Source organism: Zingiber officinale, chromosome 6A (assembly GCF_018446385.1).
Source record: "Zingiber officinale cultivar Zhangliang chromosome 6A, Zo_v1.1, whole genome shotgun sequence".
NCBI lineage: Eukaryota > Viridiplantae > Streptophyta > Magnoliopsida > Zingiberales > Zingiberaceae > Zingiber > Zingiber officinale.
Window position 1 is genome coordinate 3,136,152 of NC_055997.1, and position 25,488 is coordinate 3,161,639.

At 35.1% G+C, this 25,488-nt stretch overlaps 2 protein-coding genes across 3 annotated transcripts; both read right to left on the reverse strand.

The window, feature by feature from the left end:
- Nucleotides 1-160: 160 nt before the first annotated feature.
- On the reverse strand, nucleotides 161-5,221 carry LOC121995593 (ras-related protein Rab5A-like). Its single transcript, XM_042549321.1, has 7 exons — nucleotides 5,077-5,221; nucleotides 4,258-4,335; nucleotides 4,005-4,172; nucleotides 3,269-3,317; nucleotides 1,955-2,028; nucleotides 647-740; nucleotides 161-444 (listed from the first exon to the last, which is right to left on the reverse strand). Exons 1-7 carry the CDS (start codon nucleotides 5,116-5,118, stop codon nucleotides 341-343), a joined length of 609 nt encoding a protein of 202 aa, XP_042405255.1. The 5' UTR covers nucleotides 5,119-5,221; the 3' UTR covers nucleotides 161-340.
- A 1,168-nt stretch (nucleotides 5,222-6,389) lies between these two features.
- On the reverse strand, nucleotides 6,390-20,263 carry LOC121995594 (glucose-6-phosphate isomerase, cytosolic-like). Of its 2 annotated transcripts, none has more exons than XM_042549322.1 (24): nucleotides 20,086-20,263; nucleotides 19,484-19,538; nucleotides 19,321-19,397; nucleotides 19,123-19,204; nucleotides 19,007-19,054; nucleotides 18,443-18,598; nucleotides 18,273-18,369; nucleotides 18,099-18,141; nucleotides 17,005-17,072; nucleotides 16,832-16,916; nucleotides 16,687-16,735; nucleotides 15,751-15,823; nucleotides 15,613-15,673; nucleotides 13,970-14,036; nucleotides 13,832-13,888; nucleotides 13,685-13,738; nucleotides 13,487-13,615; nucleotides 8,526-8,589; nucleotides 8,352-8,425; nucleotides 8,225-8,278; nucleotides 8,065-8,133; nucleotides 7,810-7,899; nucleotides 7,545-7,652; nucleotides 6,390-6,613 (listed from the first exon to the last, which is right to left on the reverse strand). In XM_042549322.1, the coding sequence occupies exons 2-24, from the start codon at nucleotides 19,532-19,534 to the stop codon at nucleotides 6,566-6,568; spliced, it is 1,704 nt and encodes a 567-aa protein (XP_042405256.1). In that variant the 5' UTR covers nucleotides 19,535-19,538; nucleotides 20,086-20,263; the 3' UTR covers nucleotides 6,390-6,565. The 2 variants fall into 2 exon arrangements, with proteins under 2 accessions (XP_042405256.1, XP_042405257.1); XM_042549323.1 differs by having other exon boundaries at nucleotides 20,077-20,263.
- Nucleotides 20,264-25,488: the final 5,225 nt, after the last annotated feature.

Below are 25,488 nucleotides of genomic sequence, written 5' to 3' on the forward strand. Positions count from 1 at the left end.
ATGCCACATTGTCGACTACCATCTGTTCTTGAGCTAGTAGCAATTTGGGTCGGTGAGTGGGGATCTAATTGCTCTCAGACCCAGTCTTGAGATATATGAGGGAGTGGAAATGAAATTTTGATATAAATTCCAGAGATATCATATCGTGGAGAGGAAACGGTAATAAGAATGGAAGTCTCAGGTAATGGGGATCAACCAATATTCATATTTACATATAAAAAAACACAAGATTTATGCAATATACCGGTAGAAGATGAACACGGAACATGGCAGAAAACTGAACACAAGAAACATATAAGCTCTCATATCGATCGTGTAATTTGGCACGCAACTAATGCTTTTAAGAGCAGCAAGTAGTAGTATTCATTATTCTCTGGTCAGGTTTATCAGCAATGGACATGCCTTGATTGTTCGCCTCCGGCTGCACTCTGATTAGCCTTTTGGCTGAAACATAAACCACGAAAAGCACATGTCCATAAAAAACAGTAGGATATGTAGCATTCACGGCTAATTGTTAATTGTTATTATTGACACTCGAACGAAATTCTAATATAAGAAAAACTGTTGACAATATGATGCAAACACACATCCAAGAAAAAATAGAATCATGCTTGCTAGATTAAAGAAAAACTGGAAAGTGATTTACCAATTTCATAGAATATATCGTTGACATTGACGGCTGTTTTAGCAGAAGTTTCCATGAAAAAAAGACCATTCTCCTGAGCATAGCTCTGGGCTTCCTGCAGTATCACAAATGCATTACTAGTTATGCACCTTATAAAACAAAATGGTAATGCATATATCCATATTTCCATCTTGACACCTACTTAATGATATACGTAAACTGTTGAAACTCAATATCATCAGCCAACAACTGACATGGATAATATACTAATCCTGATGCGACGTTCCATGATGAGACTAGGATTTCCAAAGAGGTGACCCGATGAACAGCCACAAAAATCCAACTACCATACTTTTAACACCACAAAGACATGGGAACAATGATATCCACTGTGTTAGCTAAGACCAAAAATGTGTTAGTCTGAAGAACGAGTAGGAAAAGACAGAGTGGAATTGCTCCATTATGGCCAGGGAAAACTAGGATTTAATGAACACCATAGCAACCTCCTGCCGGTTGTGAATTTTCACCACTCAAGATAAATTCAGACGAAACTAAAAATATATTAAACAGTCAATTTGGCAAACATGGGATGCCCTTTTTCTTGGCTAAAAAGCAAAGTTACAACTTTGACTAGTCTACCATGTATTTATAACAACCACTTCCTCAATTAGAGCAAGTGGAAATGAACTTGGTTTAGTCACAAATAAGTAGCAAAAATGTAGGCCAATCACGGAACAGACGAGCATAAAATAGGGAAGTCTCTTTGCATAAGCCACTTGAGAATTCAATAGATCAACCTATAAACCCAGAGATGAGCAAGAGGCGAGCGTTTTTTTTTTTTCAAACAGTTGGAAACAATAAATGACCAAATAAAGAGATGATAAAGGACCAATAACGATCTATGTTGATCAGAAGGCAATTGAATGAAAATGAGACAAATTCATGGTCTGAATTACCACCTAGGTGATTTGACGATCTTGAGGTTTTTCAAGTTAAACAACAGAATTAGTGAATCTAAGCAGAATGATCATTTGATATAATCCTGCTGGCCACTCTTGACTCTCAAGCTTGATTTATTTAGTATATACAGCAGCAGAAAAACCAATTAATCTGGAGATAAGCTTCAAGTTATAAAATACAAACTATCAAATATATGATTTTAGGTTCGCTTCTTTCCTCCTAATCACAAGCATATTTCCTTACTGCCACAGGTTCAGCTTCAGATAAGATGGCAGTAGCCCGCCTCAAAGAGCAATGCCTCAAAACATATTATTAGCAAAATGTGTTACAATATGATGTGAAATAGCAGTGATGATGGAATAAACTTGCCTCAGCAGAAACCTGTCTAGATTCCAACAGGTCAGCTTTGTTACCAGCAAGTGCCATTATAGTGTTTGCGCTACCTAACACAGTATGTGGCACCGTCAACATTCCATAGATTAAATAAATGAGAATCGTGTAACACATAAAATTTAGAAATTAACAAATTCTGATGAGAAAATAACTTGGCCAATTGTAAATGCTAGTTGCTTCTGTAAAAAAGATTGCAGATATTGTGTCTGCGCATTATGAAAGCTCAAAACCTTCACATAAGTTACAGTATCTAATCAGGAAGGATGAATATCAATGATCTAATTGCTTTAAGAGAGTGAAGAGAAAACACAGAATAAATTCCAAGGGAGGAGGTGTTAGTCACTATCTTGCATGATGCACTTTGGATAAAGTGGGTCCATCACACTTACCAAGCATGCAAATTTATGGACTTGAGAGATAGCCTATACAGATTCCCCTCTAGTCAAGCGATTGTTATAGATACGGGATCTCATATTATCAACTGCTGGGACACCAGAGGCTGCTGGACAGAAGCTAACAAAATGATTTTCTCGGGATGGTGGGGTAGGCAACCTAGTCCTAAGATGTCTTAGGCCCAGACAATATGGAAAACATGTACAGCTGAGTAATGCAGTTACCCTCTAGATGTTGGCACTAAAATAGTACCCCACGAGAGACAAACGAGGATCGACAGTGCACCTTCTGTCAACAGGTGGAGTGACAGGAGTAGATATTCTTCAGGTGCCCCCCAATAGTGGAGTTATGGAGGCTGCAAGATTAGCTGCAAATGGGACATGAAATGTCCATATACCGGCAAATGATGAGGGTCTTTGGGAGATATTATCGTGGGAATAAAATGTTGACAAAGGATCGTCATCTTGCCTTGCCTTCTATGGTACGCCATGTATGGAGGGTTAGAAATAAAAGTTTTTTAGAGGGTCAGTTAGATTGTGAGAAGATTTTCAGGAGTGTGCAAATTCATGTATACCGATCCTTGAGAGTGTACTCTAATCTGACTCGACATAAGTCACTCCTAATGGCCAACTTTTATACTCTTGATTCAAGCTATAAAATTTTTACTCATCCATAAAAAAATATGATCTAACAAATAAATGTATATGATAAAGAAGATGCAGAAATTTGTGCATTTGTCTAATCTACAAGTAAAATTGTTTCAGGGTAATAATATGCACAACATGCAACAGGAAAAAAAATAGATAATAAAACACTTGATTGAGGGAGTTTAACTCAAGCAATAAATAAGGGAAGCTTTAGAAAAATGAAATAGTTTCGCCAGTAACATAATTCTACCTTGGGCTTGAAGTTCTTGAACCCATTTCTTTGCTCGAGCAAATGTAGCCTACAAAATAGTGATAACTGAAATTAGAAGAAAAGCTTTTCCATGTAGTAAATGCCTTAAAGCTCCATAAAAATAAACTTCATTTTTTTAATCATCATCAAGTGGTGTTTATCCCAACTCAATTACTTGGGTCAGCTACATAGATCTTATGCATCCATTGAGCTCTTTGCAAATACCATTGGGAATATTCAAATCAATTGAATTATTTTGGTTATATTAAGTAGAATTTACAAACTATTGCCTATGCACTATTCTCTTCTTGTCTTCCCTCTCTTTTGATTCCCATTTAATACTCTTCTCTATACTATAGTGTTATTGAAAAAAGGCAGAACAAAACATCTAATTTTCAGGTTGAATTTTCACTGATTTTACCTTTTTCATAGGATTCCTACAACATGGCTAAGGAATCAGCCAATATCAGATTGATTTCTCTTAACATTTGCAAATCCTTTTAACTTACTTCTTGATGAAGACATAAACATCTCAAAGAAATAACACCCCCAATATTGGAAAAAAATTCACGTAGTTCTAGATATCCATATAGAATGCTTCCATCTAACTCTAACTTAATTTCTACTGGAATCGAATAAATGCAGCAGGTTCTACATGAGTGTTATTAAGACAATAGAAAAAATTGAGAGAAAAAGCAGCTGCAGTAATTTCACAAAATTACTGAACGTCACTAACCACATTTGTCATGTCATATACTATCACAGCAGCGGCTGCCCCTCTGTAGTACATAGGAGCAAGACTGTGATATCTCTCCTGCCCTGCAGTGTCCCAAATCTCAAATTTCACTGTCTCATCATTGACTGCCAGTGTCTGTGAGAAGAATGCAGCACCTATTGTTGATTCCTACAGTCATAGAAAGCCAAATAAGATGCCATACAAGACACGTAAGCATGCTTTATTTTTAAAGCAAGAACATTTTGTAGCGAACCTGGAATTCAACAAACTGTCCTTTCACAAAACGTAAAACTAGGCTAGATTTTCCAGTCCCTACGTCTCCAAGAAGAACCTATTACGAACAACAAATAGCAAGACAGATGAAACAAAAAGTATTGAGGAAAACAAGTAAACAACACACAAATTATGATGTTTTGCATAAGATACCCAAGCAAGAACAACTATGAACAGAGATAAGAGAAATTTAGCAATTTGTTCAGACTTCAGAATCTTGGAAAAAAATTAAAATTATAATTTCTAGGAGTTCAGTTCCAATATTTATGTTCAGATTTTTTTTTTTTAAAAAATGAATATTGGAATTTCATCATGTAAATATATTCAGTCAAACGCTGTGGAGTTTTTTTATCACATCTGATTCTGATTGAATTTTTCATATCCCAATTTTCTAGGAAAATAAAATTCTACATCTCATTTTCCTTTCTCTCGTTTTCATAAACACAAGAAGTCGTACATACTCGAAATATAATTTCATATTCATAAATTCTATCTATCCAAAGAAGCTGTAAATGTCCTTGAAGAACATCACAACCAAATTGACATTGCATGCCCAAAAAGGAGAACCAACAATGATCTATCATAGATGAGTAAAATCCGTGACCTACAGGTTCATCGACCGTCAAACAGAATGATTATGTTCAAGTTGTAACGAGGGCATTCGTCTCTCATCATGAAACCTAAATCTAAAGTCATACAAGATTACCAAAAGCGAAGCGGATCGAGATGCTGACAACAAAAAGATAATCAGGACGCCAAACACACAAGAGATAACAAAAATTAGATGGAAGAAACGCACCAATTTAGCATTTCGGATCTTATTTCCTCCAGGAGTCGCCATTCGATTCAATCGGGGGGCAAAGCGTAGCTGTTTGGGAATCGAGTCGATCGAGAATAAGCGAAGAAACCTAAATATGAACACATCGCGCAACCCCGTCCCCGTGGAGACGCTGCCATTTTGCAGCCTCTAGAAGAATCCTGTCCGTAGATTTAAAGGCAGGTCTAATATGGACGGCTGGAGGAGGAGGAACCGCTCTGACTTGTTAACTCATTTCAAATCAATAGTAATTTTGCAGATTTTTAGGAATTTTCAAAGTGCTGCAAGTTTTTACAGATATTACACAATGCACTGGAATTTTTCATTTAAGTAAATGGTAATTGAAAAATGATAAAATAGATATTTTAGAGTTAAATAATAATAAAATTAAAATAGATGGCAAGTTTATTTATAATTTAAAGTCAAATTTTTCATCAAATTAACTCGTTTAAACTTAAAAAACTATCAATATTTCATTTAGAAAACTTAAAGGTGCAAATAATCAAAATGGTTTGCACTTTAAAATATTTGATTTTGTAAAATAGTTTATAATTGAGATTTTCGTGGTCTCTTTTGAAAATTAGCGTGTGGATCAAAAATTAAAAATATCATATTATGTTATGATTAGATTTTTCATTAAAATAAACTTTATTTAATGGACTAAATAAAAAATTTATATAGATAATAGTGAGATAGAGCCCAAGATAGCCCTAAGCAAGAACACAATCAAACTTAGTTTATATCATCTCCCTAACACTTCTGTCAATATTACAAATGCATATAATCCCCCAAAAAATCATATCTAAATATGATAAGTAAATTCTATAGAAACTATGCAACCCAATCACCGTGTGAGTGTGAATCGATAGCAATGTTTCATGCCCTTTTTCGCAAGTTCTTGTAGCGAAGCTCCTTTGCGCTTGTTCTCCGGGGTATAAACTTGGTGATCATCACCAAGTTTAGTTACATTTAAGAACATAGTCAAGTTGATTAGTTAACTTGTGGAAATTAAGGTCTGAGATTGTTGTTGATAATAATGATGCGCTTCTCGAATTCCTTTGTCAAGCCTTGAATTCTCCTCACAAGTTGCGCAACTTCCTCTACTGCGAGTTGCTCAGGAGAGCCACGGCCGTGATGCTCTGCCTTGGCACCATGTGCCGTGTCGCCACCAAGTTCAAGCCGCCAAATGCAAACAGGAAGAAACAGGGAAACGGAATACTCGACATGATTAATAACTTGAGGAATCTAAAGACATTGATTCAATAATGTTATTTATTATATATATATATGGAATATAAAAGAAAGCCGAGATGGTTGATAACTTGAGAAAGGCATGCAAATATGTGAACATTGATATGTATGATTCGAACAGCAATCCTGGTAGATGCCATGGGTTACAACTGAAAAGTAGAGGTCGAGGAGGTTTATTTCTCTGGTGCTATATGAGTTGGAAACACAGTTGGATTCGACTCTACACTTTCGGCAGCACGGTGGTGTCGAAGGGGATACCAGGTTCCGCCTGCAGATAATAAAACACCAGATAAATCAAATATATAACTTCCTGAAGCAATGAACTTTGGAGATGAAGCATGGATGATATACTTTGAAGCAATTCAAGTTGATACCAGACTGGTAAATGCTTTGCCTATGCAATTTGAAACTTTAAGTTGATATTAATTGTGCACTATACAAAGAAGTCTTCCCACTATGCTTTTACTCATTGATCATAAACATTCGAAAGGGAAAAAAAATGGCTCATGAAAGAATTCTATACTAAAAGGTTATATTCATCACTTGACATATGAAAGCACTCAATATAATTAATGAATACTTCATTTTAAAAGGGTATAAATAGGAACCAAAGACATCCATAATTCCATATAACATAAAACATACTATAATAATGCTTATATTTGACTACCAATTAAAGCAATTCATACACTGCATCTTGATAGTTTATTTGGCTCAAATTAATTTGATTAAAATAGTGTCTTGGAATTAAATCCGCTGAAAATCAATTTAAGTCGCATAATCATTATGCTACTATGCATATAAGCAGTAGTCATCATGTGTATGTGCAGGCCAATCGCCTATTAAGGTAAACAGCATATTGGTTGGAATAACAAATGCAGCATGTAGTGTAATCCCTCATTTCATATGATCGCCCTTTTAAAACAATGCTTCTATACCCGTTTCTTTAATTTGTTTTCAATATGAAAGTGTTCGTCAGCCGCCAACTAAGGCTATTGGCTGAATACACAAATACTGAAGTAGGAAGAGATGGATCAACTGGCAATTGCTATGGCACCTACATTGATGCTGAAGCACAGCTTGTGATGTACATTCATTTTAAAGCACCAGCTTATGCAACAGATTAGAAATTCCAAATCATAAAAATGAATTACTTGCAGAAACATTAGTAATCATGAATCATAATCCAGAAAAATTACCTCAAGATACTTTGTCAACAATGTGGTTGTGCTGACATTGAACCCCTGAACAGGCTCTCCTTTTGTGCGAGAAACATGCAGTTGCTTCCTAACTTGACTTGCCAGTACCTTGAGTTTTGACAGAGGAAAACCCAACCCATTTATGAAAAGAAGAATTGGAGAAAGAAAGATCAGCCAACAAATTAAGATCGTAACAAAAGTTAACTGTATTTATAACCTAGAGCACATGTACTAATAAACAAATTCAAGAGCAAAGCAGTGATACCTTGCCTAACTCCACACCCCACTGGTCAAAGGAGTTGATCCCCCAAATGAATCCTTCAACCGCAATTCTGTGCTCATAGATTGCTAATAGCTGAGGAATCAAAAATATTAGCATCAGTCATATCTGAACATATTCTAGAAACTACCAAAGCAAAAAATGATGCCTATTTATAATCCTTCTAATCAATACACCATGCAATGGTAGTGAAGAGATCCTAAACTTAAACTACATGAAAAACCATAAACTTGCAACAACCTGTCCAATATTGTATGCATTTAAAGAGGGTAATAGTAGGCTTAAAGAAGGACGATTGCCAGAGAAGGTCTGCAATCAGAAATATCCATGTTAAGCACAAAAAGATCCAAAATCAAACATTTGATACACATAATCAAAGATAGTTTATTATAAATAACACCTTGTGAGGAATAAGATGGGCAGCTACATTTTCAAGAAGTAACTGCTCTGGAGTCTGAAACACTAGCATTTGTTAGCAATAAACTTGAAAATTGTAAAAGCCTTAAAAATCAAACAAAATTAAGTACCTTCCCATAAGCAAGAGCATCTGGCTGTGCAAAAAAGTTCGACATGAGCTCATCGTGGTTACTCACTACTTCACCTGAAAGGTAAAAAACAAATACAATTTAGACAAAGCATATTAATGGAATCTATAAATGCAAACAAAAGATAACACATAGTTGAGAGAGTTATTTAAATACCTTTCAGGTAAACAGGCTGCTGACTTCTGATTGCACCAATAAAGTCGCAGGGAATTACACGACCCTAAATATACCGAAGAATTTTAAAAATCAATGGTGATACACAATAAAATACTTAAGAAAAACACTCATTTTTAAATAAAGACAAGCACAAATTTCATAATCTTTCAAGGTTCTTAAAAGCATATCAGATATGCAAGCAAACAAAGGCTCAGACGCCGGAGTATGCAAGTATTTATATGCATATGTTATCTGTAATAAGGCGATATTTAACATCAATTATATCGACAAATGCACAATACTTATAGCAGTATATATCTAGACAATATTGAATTGACCAATCATATTTAACCTAGGCAATTTATAATTGGAAACTTACATAAGAACATAACCAACAGTATAATAGAAACAGAACACATAAAATTACATGTTAACCGACCCATACAATCCATGTCGAGAATATTTAACAAAATCTAAGTGATCATATATTATTCTTGTTTACTTATTTGATGGAAATTGATTTAAATAAAATCTTGGAGTCGATGTTCTTTTTTTTTCATTAACACCCTCAATTATTATACTTGCAATTGAGCCCTATTCTATTTATAATTTGGTACGCTACACTCCCCTCCAAGGTATTTTTTAAAAAAATATATATATTTAATGAATCTAGGATCTCTCAAAAATTTAGTGAGCAAATCTGCCACTTACCTGATGTCCTGATCATCGAAACTAACAAGAACGATGAGGATCTCCTCCTAGATTGCACCATGAATGAAGTCACAATCAATGTCAATATGTTTTATCCACTCATGAAAGGCACAATATGAAGCAATGTGTATAACAGCTCAATTATCACAATATATTCCTTAGCTTAGTCATTTATTTGAGCCAAATAAACTCACATGTAGCAGAAATCATTGATGTACTCTCCTTCTACACTCAACCTCATCACAACAGTTACTTTTTGCTCTTTCAAGATACAAGGTTACATGTAAGGGTATCATTATAGCTTATCAGCCTCTCAGATTAGACAATCTCTAAAATAGTTTTAGAAATGGTATGTGAAGCCAAAGAAAAGAAGGCGGCAAAATAGAAAGGTGATAGAGAAACATTGAAGATAAGCTCAGAAACAGGATATTATGTTGTGCACTTATGGGGACCTTTCCAAAAAGCAATTGGGAGGTGCAAATCAAAAAGTGGGATACAACTAGTAATGACATTACAAGAGAGTAGAGTTTCAAGTAGTAGTTGTAACATGCTCAACCTCAAGCTTATATCTATAATTCATCTGTGTTACCAACGTTAGTGCTTCTGCTGGGATCTCTATAGTGGAAGATGGTAGAGTTAGAGTGAGAACACAATTGGAATATAAACAGGAAAAACCTCTGTAGCAAACGCGGGAGTAAATAGTTTGGTATTGAAGAAATCTGCTTGAAGAATAACAGGAAAAGGAGTAGCATTGATATCCCTTTTGCATGTGAGAATAGCTAAGAATGATAAGAGATAATTTATCTCTACTAAGAGATAATTTATCTCTACTAAGAGATAAAAGATGAACCAAATAAGTACTCCCAAAGACAAGGTGAAAGTAAAAAAGCATCTCTAGGAAAGAAACTTGTAAAAGAAATTTGTCTATGAAGAACTTAAGAAGGCATACGATTTATAAGGTAGCATGCAGTGAAACTTAAGAGGAAGTCTCATATAAGTAACCATATACAAGCTGTCTCAACCACTTGTTTTATTGGACTTAAAATGACATATATATTGATAAAAGATGCCATCAATAGAAAGGAAAGATTGAAAGGCACAGAAAAGTATTTTCTTAATATTATCACTGCTCAATACACAAATTGAAGTTCTAAATTGTGTTTTGATCTTGACACAGGAAAAAAAAAGATGAAGGAAAACATCAGTACATTTTTTCAGTAAGAAAAGCCAAGTGGTGTGTGAGTAATCATCAAGGGAACAAAACATCTCAAGCCAAGTTTTAAATGGACGTGATTGGGACCCTAAACATCTGAATGCATTAAGGAAAAAGGTAGCAAAGCACATTTATGGACAATGGGAGGAAATGATGGTTGAATATGTTATCGTAATTGGCAAGACTCACACTCTAGACTTTGGCTATTGGAGAGACCAAGAACCACCATTTACATATTTTGTAGGCTAGATAATCTAGACGATTTTGAATTAGGAGTAGAGAAGAATCAACTACTAGAGAAGATGAGGGTGTAGCCATTGCCAATTGATATAATCCTTGAGGCTCATATTTGTATCAATCACCTTTCCTATGCTTGAATCCTGAGCAATGTAGTGGTCAAGTGAATTTGCTTGTAAATAGTAAACTAAAAGAAAACTTGTGCATATAAAATACAAAAAAAAAAAATTGGTAAAGATAGGAAAGAGTGACATGGCCAACACCCTTCACAGATAAGACAGTCACAGACCTATCTGCAAGAATGGAATGGATAGGATGAGATGGAGGTGTAAGATCAAAGACAGAAAGTTGCAAGGAAACATATACTGAGAGGATCTTGAACTTAGAATCTGGGTAGCCAATCTAGCAGTTTGTGTTGCGAAATAGTAGAATTATAGCCATGAACCAGTAAAGACACTGGCTTAAAGCACTCTTGGAAGTCTTCCACGTAAGTGTTGGAGCAATCTGGGTACCCTAGGTTTTGATGTTTGGGCAAAGGTTTAAGTTAGGTTTATTGTTGTATTTGATATGTATTGTGAGTGTGCAGGATACAGGTACAACAAGGAAAGTCCAAGGGTGAGTCTTGGTGGTGTAAGTCCAAGCATGTAGTCTTGGCAACGTAAGTCCAAGTGTGATCTTGGCAAAAGAGGAAAGTCCAAGGATGAATCTTGGCGGTGTAAGTCCAAGCATGTAGTCTTGGCAACGTAAGTCCAAGTGTGACTTAGTAATGGATGAAGTCCCGGAAGCGCGACCTCTTGGCAAAGGAAGACCCGACAACAATGACAAGGCCGATGGAAGCTCTAAAAGGCAAGACGTGAAGGATGGGGAGGCATCCGAGGGACGCAAGGCTGATGGAGGAGGCTAGAAGGCTAGGTCTAGGTTGGTCGGGCGAGAACGAGTGCTGAGTGAATGTACTCGGGGTAAAATCCCAAAATTAGGGTTTACTGTAGCAGTACTGTAACAGTCGACTAGTGGTTTCATCAGTCGACTGGTGCAGTCGACTGGTAGTGAACAGAGGGTTGGTATCGAGCCGTTGGGCTGGAACGGTCGAATTTCCACGAAGGGCAGTCGACTGCATGTTTTGGCAGTCGACTGGTAGGCGGGGTTTTCTAACCCGTGGCCTATATAACCAAGCATTGGAAGCTTGGTTGAAGTTGACAAAATTAGTGATGGTTAACCCTAATTAGAGTCTCCAAGTGCCCAAGTGATCTAGCGCGCTTGTACAAGGTTGTGGCGAGGTTTCTCCACCCACAAGGAGCTACGCGAGTTAGCCGGAAGTTCTCCGGGGAATCATCCACCGACGGATCGGGATCGTCCACCTTACGGACAGCCGTGGAGTAGGAGCTTTATCTCCGAACCACGTTAAATCAACGTGTTAGGTTTGCTTTCTATTGTTAGTGTTTATCTTGTATTTCCGCTGTGCACACTAACCATTGTAGGAAGCGACGATTTGGGTGAGACGCTATTCACCCCCCCTCTAGCGGACATCAAGGTCCCAACGGTAAGGAGTTGCAGATACTTCTCAATAGATAGATTAATGGTAGAAATACCTTTCTTAGGATTTAGAAATTTGCATAGATTGATTTATTTTCTACAAATGTAGCAACAACAAGGATTTCAGAAACTTTATAGGAGAACCACCAAAGCACAGGCAAAGGGATCGTAGAACCCATGTAGGAAGCAATTTGGAAATAAACTGCAAATTCTTCAATCTGATCAGAAATCAATCTGGAAATCTGGATGTGCTGGAAACTCGAAATTTGGAAATCTAAAGAAGATTTGAAGCAGAGCCAGTGAAGTCCAGATTTAGATAGGTTCTTAGAATCTAGTACAGAACAAACAGTAAGTGAAGGTAGAAGCAAATCTCCCAAACAAAATCTCAGTAAACAATCTGGAAACAAAATCTATAGAACAAAGAAAAGTAATTTCAAATCAGTAAAAGCAATCCTAACAAAGGAATTCCATAACAGGTTTTGGGGAATCTGCAAGCAGATGACACAACTAATGGAATAATGGTTAGGATTGTCGCAACAAATATCTAACAGAACAAATAGGTGTCGTTGCTATGTTAAACAGGAAAATTATTAAGGTTCTTTTTTCTGGGTAGTCCCATATAAATTACTGCTATTGTTCTTTTTTATATTTACACCACTCTGATTGATATATTTAAATCGAACCCCATTCAATTTAAAATTGTATCCTCAATAGTTTATGCAGCCTCATAAATGTGGCCTTGTTTTAGTAACTCAGCTGCTGAAAGAGCTGAACCCAATATTTAGAATGACATATGTAATGCAAGCCCTTGCCAAATATTCTTGATGTGTTTCTCATTTTCCTCCCAACGTCTTTTGTATACCAGATAACTTGAAAGGCATACAAATGGCTCTGAAGATGACAAAACCAACCAAGTTGACTTTGAATTGTTACTCTAAAGGAATGTATTACCAAACAACACAAAAACAATAAAAATTAGAGAATGAAAAACTTGATCTCAAGTTTTTAACTAATTATATGTAACAGGTAACATATAGTAGCAAGTTTGAATTACATTTACATAATAGGAATTTTAGCATATTCATAAAGGAGAAAAACAGAAGTTATGTTTCTGGCTGACTTTACCATAACACAAAATTCTCCTTGGCATAAAAGAAGTATTCACGAGAGGAAATTTTTTGTACAATTTTTGTTTCTAATTCTATCTCACTTATCCTAAACTAAAGTAGTTCCACACTAGGTCAGTTTTGTTCATTAAGAACATTACCTGATGAATTAGCTGATAGAAACTGTGCTGACCATTAGTTCCAGGTTCTCCAAAATCTATTTCTCCCGTCTCAAAGGGAAGAGGAATACCATCAATTGATACACCTTTTCCATTACTCTCCATGCTAACCTGTAGGATATCATAACTACAAAAATTTGCAAAACAAGAATGCTCCAAAGTGAAAACCACATCAAATACCTGCTGAATATGTGGAGCAAACTTCTCGAGTGACTGCGAATAAGGCAATATGGCCTGGATAGAGTGATGAAGTTTTTGTTATACTACTATAATATATCACAAAAAATGCAGGGCAAATCAGCTTGTGACAAAACTAGGATTCCTTACTCTCGCAGGATATCCAAGAAATGTAGCATTCCATACACTCAACAAGCCTAGAAGTACCTAGTTCAAGCAACAAAAGTATTAGATTATGAGAATATCCTTTTGTATTGAGATGAAACTTATAAAAATTACAACTCTTACAGGTAAGTTTTTTTCAAAGGGAGTCGAGTGGAAATGTGCGTCAATGTTGGAAGCCCCATTCAAAAATCTTCAGTGGATACAAAAAAATAGGTAAGAAAACTTCTAAGATTATCATAGACAACTATTCTAAATGCCTAACACAAACAACCTAAAATGACAACATAAACAGTATTTGTTTTAGCATTGAGACTGAAGAAATGAAGTGTAAAATAGTAGAAGGATTAAATCCATAAATATATTTTATGTTCGGTGAAGAAAAACTACACTATCATTTCATAGATCAAGATGTCTTGAGAAAATAAATAAAATAAAATAAAACTTCCGCAATAACTAAGCCTGTAAGTTATATTCATATTCTTAAATGGATTGAATCCATAGCATGCCAACCCTAACCCTATATTATGAGGCTCTTTAGCAAAGTTATTGTAAAGAAAATTGTGAAGCTAGGATATCAGATGGATGCCTCATATATCCATCCTTTGAATGGTCCCAGACTCCCAGTACCACCTCATTGATCATGCAGCCTTAGTAAACATAAGGAGCCTTTACAGTATAGGAACTAATGGAAAATGCAAAAGTGATTTTACTGCAACTTGTTTGTTAAACTTACTTGATGTGAAGTTTTCTCTCTCAATTCCAATCTTTTAAAACATTTTCTCCATTTTGTAAATTTAGAAGTCATACAGATCATCAATTTCATGAGTAAAGAAAGAAAATTGTAAGGCTTTAACATAGAACTGCAAAAGCTTTCAACTGTTATCATTTCTTCTGCAAACTAGGAACGTTATAATTCTTATGGGTTTATAACGTTCCTAGTTTATTTTAATCATTTCTTCACTTGTACCCATAGTAAGTTTAAGGAATGCCCTTTGATTTCACTTGTTTCAGTTTGTGGTTTACTTCAGGGTTTATATGATACTTATGTTGCAACATAAGGGAGTGCAAATATACAATTTATCTGCATATTAATCACTTTTATAGAGAATTAACTCATTTATTCTCTTAACTAAAGTCTAAAGTCATATAGTAGATGCATATAATGAAAGTAGGAGCACTTGTATTTCTTGACTTATGAATAAGAGTCATTATGACCATGTAACATTTGTAAGCGGTACATACTAGAGTTCATGTTGTTAAAGGCTCATGACAGTCTCGTGAATAAGATCCCCTGTGATCATTGTAACATTTGTAAGCGCCTAAGCGGTATATAGAGTTCATGTTGTCAAAGGCTCATGACAGATAAGGTTCCCTCGTTTGAGACATTTTTTTCTCCATAGGGAGGTAAGAGAAGCAAACTCAATTGTATAAAAAATAAATGCTTCCATGCTTTTAAATTTCAGGTCTTAAAATACTGTCTTTTCAAGGTATTAACTATAATCAATAATTCATATTATTTTGATGGAACAAAATGTATAGCATTACATGGGACAAAAGCAACACCAAAAATGCAAAAGGAAAGCAAGAGAATTCTTGTAACAAATGATATTTAATTTCTGGTAACAAGGCTGGTTCAATTTAAGCAATTGAGTTATGTTTAATTATTCATGTATGGTTTCCTTTTCCCTGAAGTATGTGAAAATATAATGCGAATGCACTCTAGATGATCTCATTGTGTTAAGATAAATAAGCATGAGTGATCATACTTTTCAACAGTTGGAAAACCATACTGAAGAGAAAGTGGAAGCACACCAACAGCACTGCAAACTGAATCAAAATAGCCACTGTCAAAAAAATCTCCAAAGGATATAATTTTCAAAATCATGAAATATCATGATAATTACCACTGTAGCGACCACCAACCCAGTCCCAAAATGCAAAGGCATTTGCAGGATCAATGCCAAACTTCTCCACAAGCTGTGATAACAAAATAAATTACTATGAATTTGATAATAGTGATAGTAATATTTAGCAGCTTGTCTAGAACGAATAGCACGATAAAAAAAGATACCATATGATGGCATGGAAAAATGGCAATTCCAGAAAGTACTATATCCTCCAGGTTCTCTATTGTACTAATTCCCAACCTAGGTCTTTTTGCCTCAATATTTTTTTTATCAATTCAATTTTCCCGAAATACCAACTACATATGTGTGTAGAAGATCAAATACTCTCAGAACAGGGAATTATTCTTGCATTCCAGAGATACTGATTTGTTATCATACAATCAAGTTTCTTATATTTTGATCCACATGGTATGTCCACCTTCCATGAAAAAGAAATATAATAAGATATTCCCAAGAATTTCGTCACATCTGAATTAAACCAAGAAAACATTGCTCATTGTTGACTGTTGTTAGTCAGATATCATACAGTTTACTTACCATTAGTTGCATGTTGGCCTTGTCTGGGTCAAAAAGATAAAGATATACATTAACACTTATGTGATGTACTTTCCAAAATATAACTTCATTTGCAAGTCGTAACAATATAAATATATAAATTAATCCCTTTCCTAAGGGTTCAAGCTTTTAGGATAAGTGGTGCCAATTGACTCTGATATATATAATATAGAATAGGAGATCAGGTTCAAATCCTAGGAAGGGTGAGTGTTAACAATATAAATGCTTGTGCTTGCTTAGGCAATCAACTTTAACAGAAAGCAAGTAAATTACATTTCAAAAGATATCACCTAATTATTAAATCAGATAAAGAAGGAAATAAGCGTCATGGAATATAGAAGAGTATAGAACTACTAAATACTTCAACATGAATGTTACCACAAGATTTGTACTGACTGCCACCATATGCTTTGCAACTGCTTGTGGACTGCAATAAATGAACAAGATATGTAAATATATACGTAGAAGAATCAAAACCAAACAACGAACTTTATTAAATAAACCATTCTTAGGATGATCTAACCCAAGAGCAGAGGAAATCCATTCTCTCATTGTTCTAGCATTCAACATAGTTTCAGCAGTGGTAAAAGTCTTTGAAACCACCACAACTGCACTCAGAAAAAGAAAAATGGTTAAAAATATGCAATAGGATAGCACTGAAGGAGTTTTTCAAGTAGATAATATTTTTGCAATTACCTAAAGTAGTTTCAGGATTCAATCCTTTGATATTTCGAGCCACATCAACTGGATCAACATTAGCAAGACTACAGGAAATTGTATCAAATATCAGTTACAATAGGCCATATTATTTTCTTTTTCTTGCATAGCTACAGCATTGCATTCTAAATTCTGAATAGTAGTAAAAAATTTCAAGAAAAAAATTATATTATATAGGTTTTATCTAAATTGTATGTGTATGAAAACTTTTTGAATAACATGTTAATTGGCATAAAATTTATATTGAAGTTCACCATGTTACTGATGCAATAGGTAAGGCTACCTTAATCGTAAGACTATCTCAATCTATAACTATTATTCCAGGACCTTAAAATTTCGTAGCCATATGCAGGCAGCATTCACATTGAAGAATCAAACAAATATTTCATAAAGGTGATTGAGAGTGGTTTGCTACAAACAATAATGTCATTTCTAGCACCTGGAGATAAGATAATCCCAAAAGTCCACTTATGCCTACAACATACTACGTATACTGAATGGTATATTTTCAGTTACTTATATCAAGCTACTTTACCGCCTAATATATCCATGGCATATTAAGATTTTGCATAACACACACTGTTGATAAACATTTTTATTTGGATTAACTTTCATGTATGACCAACCTTAAAGTGATTTAGATCTTACAAACTAAAATTGCCAGAAAAATGAATCATTGATATAATTACATACTGAGTCAATGAATTATAATCATAGGCTGCTACAAAGATTCAAACTAACAAAATTGAGGAAAATGAAGCACAATTTGCAGAGTTAGACAATCTTATAATTATGTAAAAAAATTAAAAAACATATTTTGTTGTCCTAGAAGATGCACCCTTAAATCTAGAAAAGTGACTTAAATATATCAGGTGGACGTGGATGATTGTCAGAGTTGCAAGTCAAGATAATCACTATATTACTACTTGTTGATTACCATGACATGCCAATACTCATAGCATGTGCATTAGTTGAGTAAAAATTAAATAGAACAAATGACAGAATAAGTAGTTCCATCCATCAATGTTGTTATGTTTCTTTTCTTGAAATGATCACTTATTTCATGTACTTACAATTGTAGTTGTCGTCCTTTAGCACATTCTGCAGCCTCTGGGTCTGAAAGAATTAAATGATAGGATGACTTAGATTTTTCATTTACATTCAGTCTGGCCATATAAAACATAGTATTGATTTCAAATGCAGGAGAATTTGAATGGGTCAAAAAAACATAGAGACTGATTATTCACCCGTCTGCAGAGCGGTATGCACAAATAAAGGGCCTAAGAAACTGCCACCAATACCAATAGCTACGACATCTTTTAAAGCCTTCCCTGTTGCGCCAACCTAAGTCATGTACTAAATTAAAATGAGCAACTTGACAATGAAACCGAGCAACTTAGACATCTTCTCTTCTTACCCAAGAGCCATTCCGCACTCTTTCAGAGAAATCTTTAATCTTGTCCAAAACATTCCAAACATCTGGTACAACACTTTTGCCATCACTGTAAAAATTTTTATCTCTCGGAGCTCGTAGAGCAATATGCAGAACAGACCTATTCTCAGTACTGTTTATCTGAGAATTTAAAAAGTAATTCATCCATAAGTATCCACAATCCTATCAAGCCTGACTGATAAAAACAATCTAACCCCTATGCAAATGGAAAAGTGAACATTAAACCCATAACAACTGCAACAGTAAATATATCTCTGGATAATGAAGAGTAATCAAGAACCTCTTATTAAGTGGAATACCTAGAGGAAAACTAAAATAACAGACAAAAACACAAACTATCATATATTACATTCTGAATCACTGGGTAAACTCACACGATAACCATATCTACCATCTTTGTCTTCTGCAGTAATCAAGATGGCACAATAACACCAGCAAAAGTTCCCTCTTAGGAACAAAAACGCAATGAAGAATAGCATAAAATACAAGTGGAGTCACTATTATATTGTATCCATGAAATTTACTTACATGCTCTCCATTGTACATCCTATCAATTTTTTGCCTCAGTTGTGCTGCCTGTAATATTCAAATAAGCAATAAGGAAAATGTTCTAACAATAAGAATAAGGTTCGAAAACAACCCACCTCTGCTAGTTTAAAAAGTTTATCAATGGTGTCAAGGCGTGCACGTTGCCGTGAATAGTCCAAAATTATCCCATCATTCTCTCTGTTAGGGAGATTGAGAAGCATACCAAGAAAATTCAAAGTGAATTAAAAGGAATGATTTAACGTGCATTAGTCTTTTCCCAAAATGGAAAATAACAAAACTAATAAGTATCATACACCATCATTGATTGGCTTCGTTCGACATCATTCAGAAGATCACGCAAGTGTGTCTTATTAATTTCATTGACATGTTCCTGCAGGATGACGAATCACCAAATGTAACGCATATGAAGAACAAACGCTTTATGAAAATAATCATGATGGTAAAGGAATATAAAACCTTCAAGTCCTTCCATGGCTCAGTGTCGGAAATAAGAGATGCTGATGCCATCAGTCTGAAATAATGAATTAGTTATCCCATTGGCCATTGGCAACACATGTGGTAACCAAACTAAAAATTCTTTGAGGAATTGCATACACCACTATCAATTATTGTATCATTTTTCTGAATTCTAAAGAAGGATATCTAATTTGTTAAATACAAGAACTCGAAATTCAAAAAAAGATGTTAAACATTATAACGAAAAATAATCACGTCCTATGTTGGTTCGATGAGCATTGTATTCAACAATTTCTTAAATAATTCTCACACTTCTTTCCAACTGTTTCATTATTATACAATGAAGATGCCAAAAAAAAAATCTAGTTAATAGATCTTTAGGGGAAAAGGTACAGCTACAATTTGGAACAAAAAAAAAGTAGATCATCGTCGAAGAGAAAACGGAATAGAGGCCAAATGGTGTCGATAAGAAAGCCAAATCAACGGAAAACGAATAAAAGAGTTAAACTTTTTCAGATCTGAACAATAGCATGCTTGAATAGTTGAAATTGAGCTTGACCGACAGCGGATCAAAATAAAACACAACGAGAAACCTGATTTACCAACGAGTGGAGGAGGAAGGCGAAGAGAGGTCGGCTCTTCGGCGTCGGGAAAAAACACAGGAGGCAAGAAATCGCTCTTTCTTCGCCGTTCGCCGTTGGAACTCGGATATATATTATCTCATCCGGATGGCTCCGACACTATCACCCTTCGCTAGAACCGAGTAAATTTCACATAGCACCTTATAAGTATCTTTTTATAAAGTCTACCACTAGACGTCGCTAAATGGCTTCATTTTTTATTTTATTCCAAAAGACCCTTTTTCACACAGATCTTCATAAAATAACTTTCAGCCCCTCCTCTGGTCGTTCCAATCATTTTAACTAAAATTTAACTAATCTATAATATATTTTTTAAAGAATTATATATTTATTTTTTATATTTAAATTTTCAAAAAGATACTATTGGTCATTGAAAATCATTAAGTCTACGTTTAGTTGTGTGTAATGTAATAATGATGATTATATTCTTTTATTTGTTGTCCATTATTTTTATAAGGAATGTAATTTGTATTATTATAAAATGATAAAAATATCCTGTGACCTCTACTGACGATTATCGCACCTCTATCGGAGCTTGTGGCAACCAACGACCGTCGTCGTTGGCCTCCTCCATCGACGGCCGCCACCGGCAATCGGCGACGGCGACGATCGTCGGTAGCGGCGGCTGGCGGTGGCGCCGACCGACGGGCGAAGCCTACGGCGGTTGACTACGTTGGGCGGTGGCAGCTGACCCAGTGGGCGGTGGCAGCCGACACCAGTGGGCGACAGCCACGGTGGACTAAGGGTATGTTCGACATTTAAATTTTGATTACACGGTAACCTCATAATGTAATCGGATTACATAGTATTTATTTTGTAATCTAAATTACAAAACTTCACTATCTTTTGTAATCCAGATTATATTACATTACAAGTTTAAAATTAAACCAAATAAAATAATTAACCTTGTAATATAATCCTGATTATATTACAAGACAGGTTACACCCTATAAACCCTACCAAACGTAGCTTTAAAGATGTCATCTTTTTATATTTTTTCAAAAATAAAAAAAAATGTCCTTTGATGATTTTAAAACTAAGGCAGCATTTTTAGTTAAATTTGTAATGAATCCTCGTTTCATTTCATATTGTAGTCAAAATTGATTATGTTTATATTAGAAGCTCTTCTTATTTCGTCCCTAAATCATAAAGTCAGCTTATAATGATGATTAAACGACTAAAATTTAAAATAATAAATATTGATATTACATATAAAATTTTTAATCTAACTGTCCTTTTTTATATTCAATTATTCAAAAATATTTAGAAGTCTGTTAAAATATAAAATAAATAATAAATGTTCTTAAAAAATGTAAGCATTAATAGATTATTAAATCCCAAGATGTTTCTCATAAATATATTAAAAAATATTTAATATATTTATCAAATAATGAAAGCATTAATCGATTATCAAATAATGTGTTACAAAAGTAAGAAACAAAAAACTTTTTAATTTTAATTTACTTTTTATTGTTGGACCCTAATGTTTTTTAATTATTTATTCTAAAATATTAAAAAAATGAAATATTATATTTATATTGGTTGGAGTGAGAGGTTTGATGATCGAACCATTTGACTTATTTAGAAGTTTTATCAATCCAATTAATTAAATTAAAATTAATACAATTTCAAAAAAGAAAATCCTATTGGTATTTTTAATGTATTTATTCAGAAGATATGGATATGTTTAATAATTGACTTTATTTTGGATGATTTCATCGTTTTTTATAAAGTTTATCTCTTCTATTAGTTTATAAACGAGGCAACTTGACAAAAATAATTTTTTATTTTTTAAAAAAATTGCTGTGAAACTTATAAATTCTGTCATTTTAATTTGGAAATTTTACTAAAGGTTAGCTTTTAAATTTTCTTAAAAGGATACCATATTTTCATATTTCAATTTTTTCAAAATACCCTCTTATTAAAAAAATAAATATATATATAAAAATGCTCTATAGCGACCTCGCTGCCATATCACTGGCGCCCATCCGAGCATGTGCGGCCGCTTAGGCAGACTGCGTGCGACCGCTAGGTCATCCAGTCGTGCAACTTATTCGAGTAGCCGCCTGACCGTGTGCCTATTTGATGAGCAAAGATTTCTTGGATCATTTTTTTTTTTTTTGTAATTTACAGGATGTATTACAATCCCTTCGTGGTCGTGATCTGGCCATAAATTATTACAATCCCTTCTTGGGTTCACCGTCCCCATTAGATTATAGTTTATTCGGAGTGGGCGGCCAGAGGTCGCCCGGAGGCCTCCGGTGGTGGATAAGTGACTAGGTTACTAGGCGCCAAGCGAGCGTGTCCTCCGCGCGGCCTCCGACCGCTCGCTCCGAACAAAAATTATAACTTGGTGGGGACGGTGAACCCAGGAAGGGATCGCAACCATTTGCGGCCACGATCCGATCGCAAATACGAGTGGCACATCCTCTGGACTATAAAAAGTGATCCAGGAGATCCTGCCTCGGCGGCGAGACGTCCTGCTGCTTGGCCAGGTCAAACAACTTTTGTCGCGTAGACGGCAGAATCGAGTCATTTTTTATATTTTTAAAATTTTTGAATAAGAAAAATATTTAGCTAAAAATGAGTTGGTAGACAGTCCAGTCTATCAATCATCAAGTAAATTTAAGTGCATGTGTGGTTTCTTACTCAGCCGCTTATCATCCAATGAGATGAAAATATCTAATATAATATATAATTATAGTTAGGATTTGAATCGTGGATATTTAAAAAATTACTTAATCGTCTTTATCATTGCATCATGGCCTGATGATGGAAAAAAATGTGTTATTTTTCCCTAATTGATACCTAATATTTAGGTTACGTCAATTAATAGCGGGTACTCCATCAATTTAGTATTCTTAGGTCAACCGCAGAGTCGATCTTTGGTGGTCAAGATGGGGTTGTAACGTAGGGCCCGTGTCCTGACATGAGCGGACAGGTAAGGGCATGATGACACAGCACGCGAGGAGATAGGAGATGACAGGACGACAGATGACATGACGGCAGAGCACGCGAGGGGGCAGCAATTGACACGACTACACTGCATGCAAGGGGACACGACAGGATAGCAGTTGACATGATGGGCACTGCACGCGAGGGGACAGGAGATGAGATGATGGCACAACACGCGAGGGGACAGGACGACAGATGACATTAAGGCAGAGCACGCGAGAGGACAGCAGTTGACACGACAACACTGCCCGTGAGGAGACAGGAGAGGACAGGAGTGAACACGACGGGACAGCAGTTGACATGACGACACTGCCCCAATTTTTTTTAATAATTTTTAACAAAACAAGTTGGAGTTTCTCTTTCCTTGCAACCATTTACTCTCCTGGTAAGAGCATCCACAATGGCTAGAGATATTTCTCCCAAGTATTTGTGACCCTCACTTCCATGTCATTCTTCAAATATCCTACTATTCAAATATCTCAACTTTCATAATGAAATGCCCCATCAATCAAATATTTATGGATCTCACCCATCAAATATTCACTCTCAAATATCATCAATTCCACAATCAAATATCTCACTAAACAAATATTTATGGGGCTCACGACCATTTAATTAATATACATTTAATTTTAAAAAAATACAATAGAAGACATATAAATTTAAGTTCATACAAATATAAATATTTTATAAATTTAAAATTGAAATCTAGAGATACAAACCATATTAAATTAATAAAATACATAACGATAAACTACAATTAATAAAATAAACATACAGCGGATCAAATAAACCATAAAAATTAACTATATGTTTAAGTTTTTCTTCAGTTGTTCGCATATCGCTAGATGATTTTGAAGTTATTCATTTGTCATGCCTCGTGTGTCCATTACGAGGAGTTGATGTGCTTGGATGAGTTGATCCACTTTCTTATTGTTATTATACTCTTCCAAATGTGTCATTGATTGTTGCATAGCCTAATTTAATTCATCAATTAGGTCTACTCTTTCTTTGCCTTTCCTCTTTGTTGCCTTCTGTCCCATTGGACAAGATCAGATTTCTCTATCATCTATATCAACAGTTGTGTTAGGATTAGAAGAGTCAATATGTGCACATGATGATTCTGATGTTCTTGATTTCTTTGTAGCCCGTCGCTCTGAGGATTGAGGAGCATACATCGGACTATCTTTCACGATTCTCCACACATGTTCATATTGAAAAGTAGTTTTAAAAGTATTTTTGTATTCTTCATGAGCTCACACCATCAAATCCTCATCACTCCATCTGCTTGGTTGATCATTATACCATTTATTATAGATTCCATTACATCACGATCTTTTTCAGCGAAGCCCAATGTGATTTTGCTTTCTCCACAGTTCTCTTTTTAGCTCCCTTAGCTCAATTGGTATTGAAGTATGTCATAACTCGTTTCCAAAATGTCTCACTCTTTTGGGCATTACCAACTACTGAATCTTCACTCATAATTGTGTAGACCGCTGTAAGGAGCTTATCATCTGCTACTATCGATATTGTTCGCGTGCTATGGTCTTCATCTGATCAGTTGTCCATCTATGGTGTTTTATTGAGAATAATATCGTCGGACCTTATTTTATATGAGAATGGAGTAAATTGTGAATCGGGGTCTACATAAGGTGTACCTTTATCACTGTCAGTTGCATTAACATTAGCTATTCTCGATTCATTTGATTGAATCTCTGGTGATTAAAGCGGATTAATTCCATGAGATGAGGCTTGCATGAAATATTGACTACTCTGCCAATATTCTGGAGGATATGTATAAAACGAAGCTCGAGGGTCGCCACTCAAAGAATTTGGATAATTTTGAAAATTATGATAATATGGTGGTAGATATGGAAAAGGTTGGAAATTTGGTGGATGTTAGTGGGAAATGGAAATTGAGGATTGAAGAAATTAAGACAAGCTCAAGAACTTTCTTCACTAGAATTTTCGTTGATATTTGGAGAGTTGAACAAATCCCTAAAATAATGACCAGAATAGGATATTTGAGGATATTTGAGAAATATGACCTACATCCATATACTCTCCTCGGATAAGTAAAAAAAATTCCAAAATCTCCTGAACCCTCGCGTGCTCTATCGTCATGTCATCGCTCGATGAGGACGATGGATTTTTCTCGACTTGGCCTTTATTTTGATACCAAAATTGCAAAAAAATCATCTACTCCAAACTCAACCCATCGTCCTCATTGAGCGTCTCTACCATGCGCGTTGTGTCATTTGTTGTTGTGGACCGTGTGCAACCTAGGTTCGTGTCTTTTACTAAGTTTGGGGTTGATTTCCGCCTTTAAGTAGTGAAATTCCAAACCTATTTTACAAGGTGAGAAAAACCTAAGCTTGTTATTTGATTTTGGTTTGAAACTGATGAGTT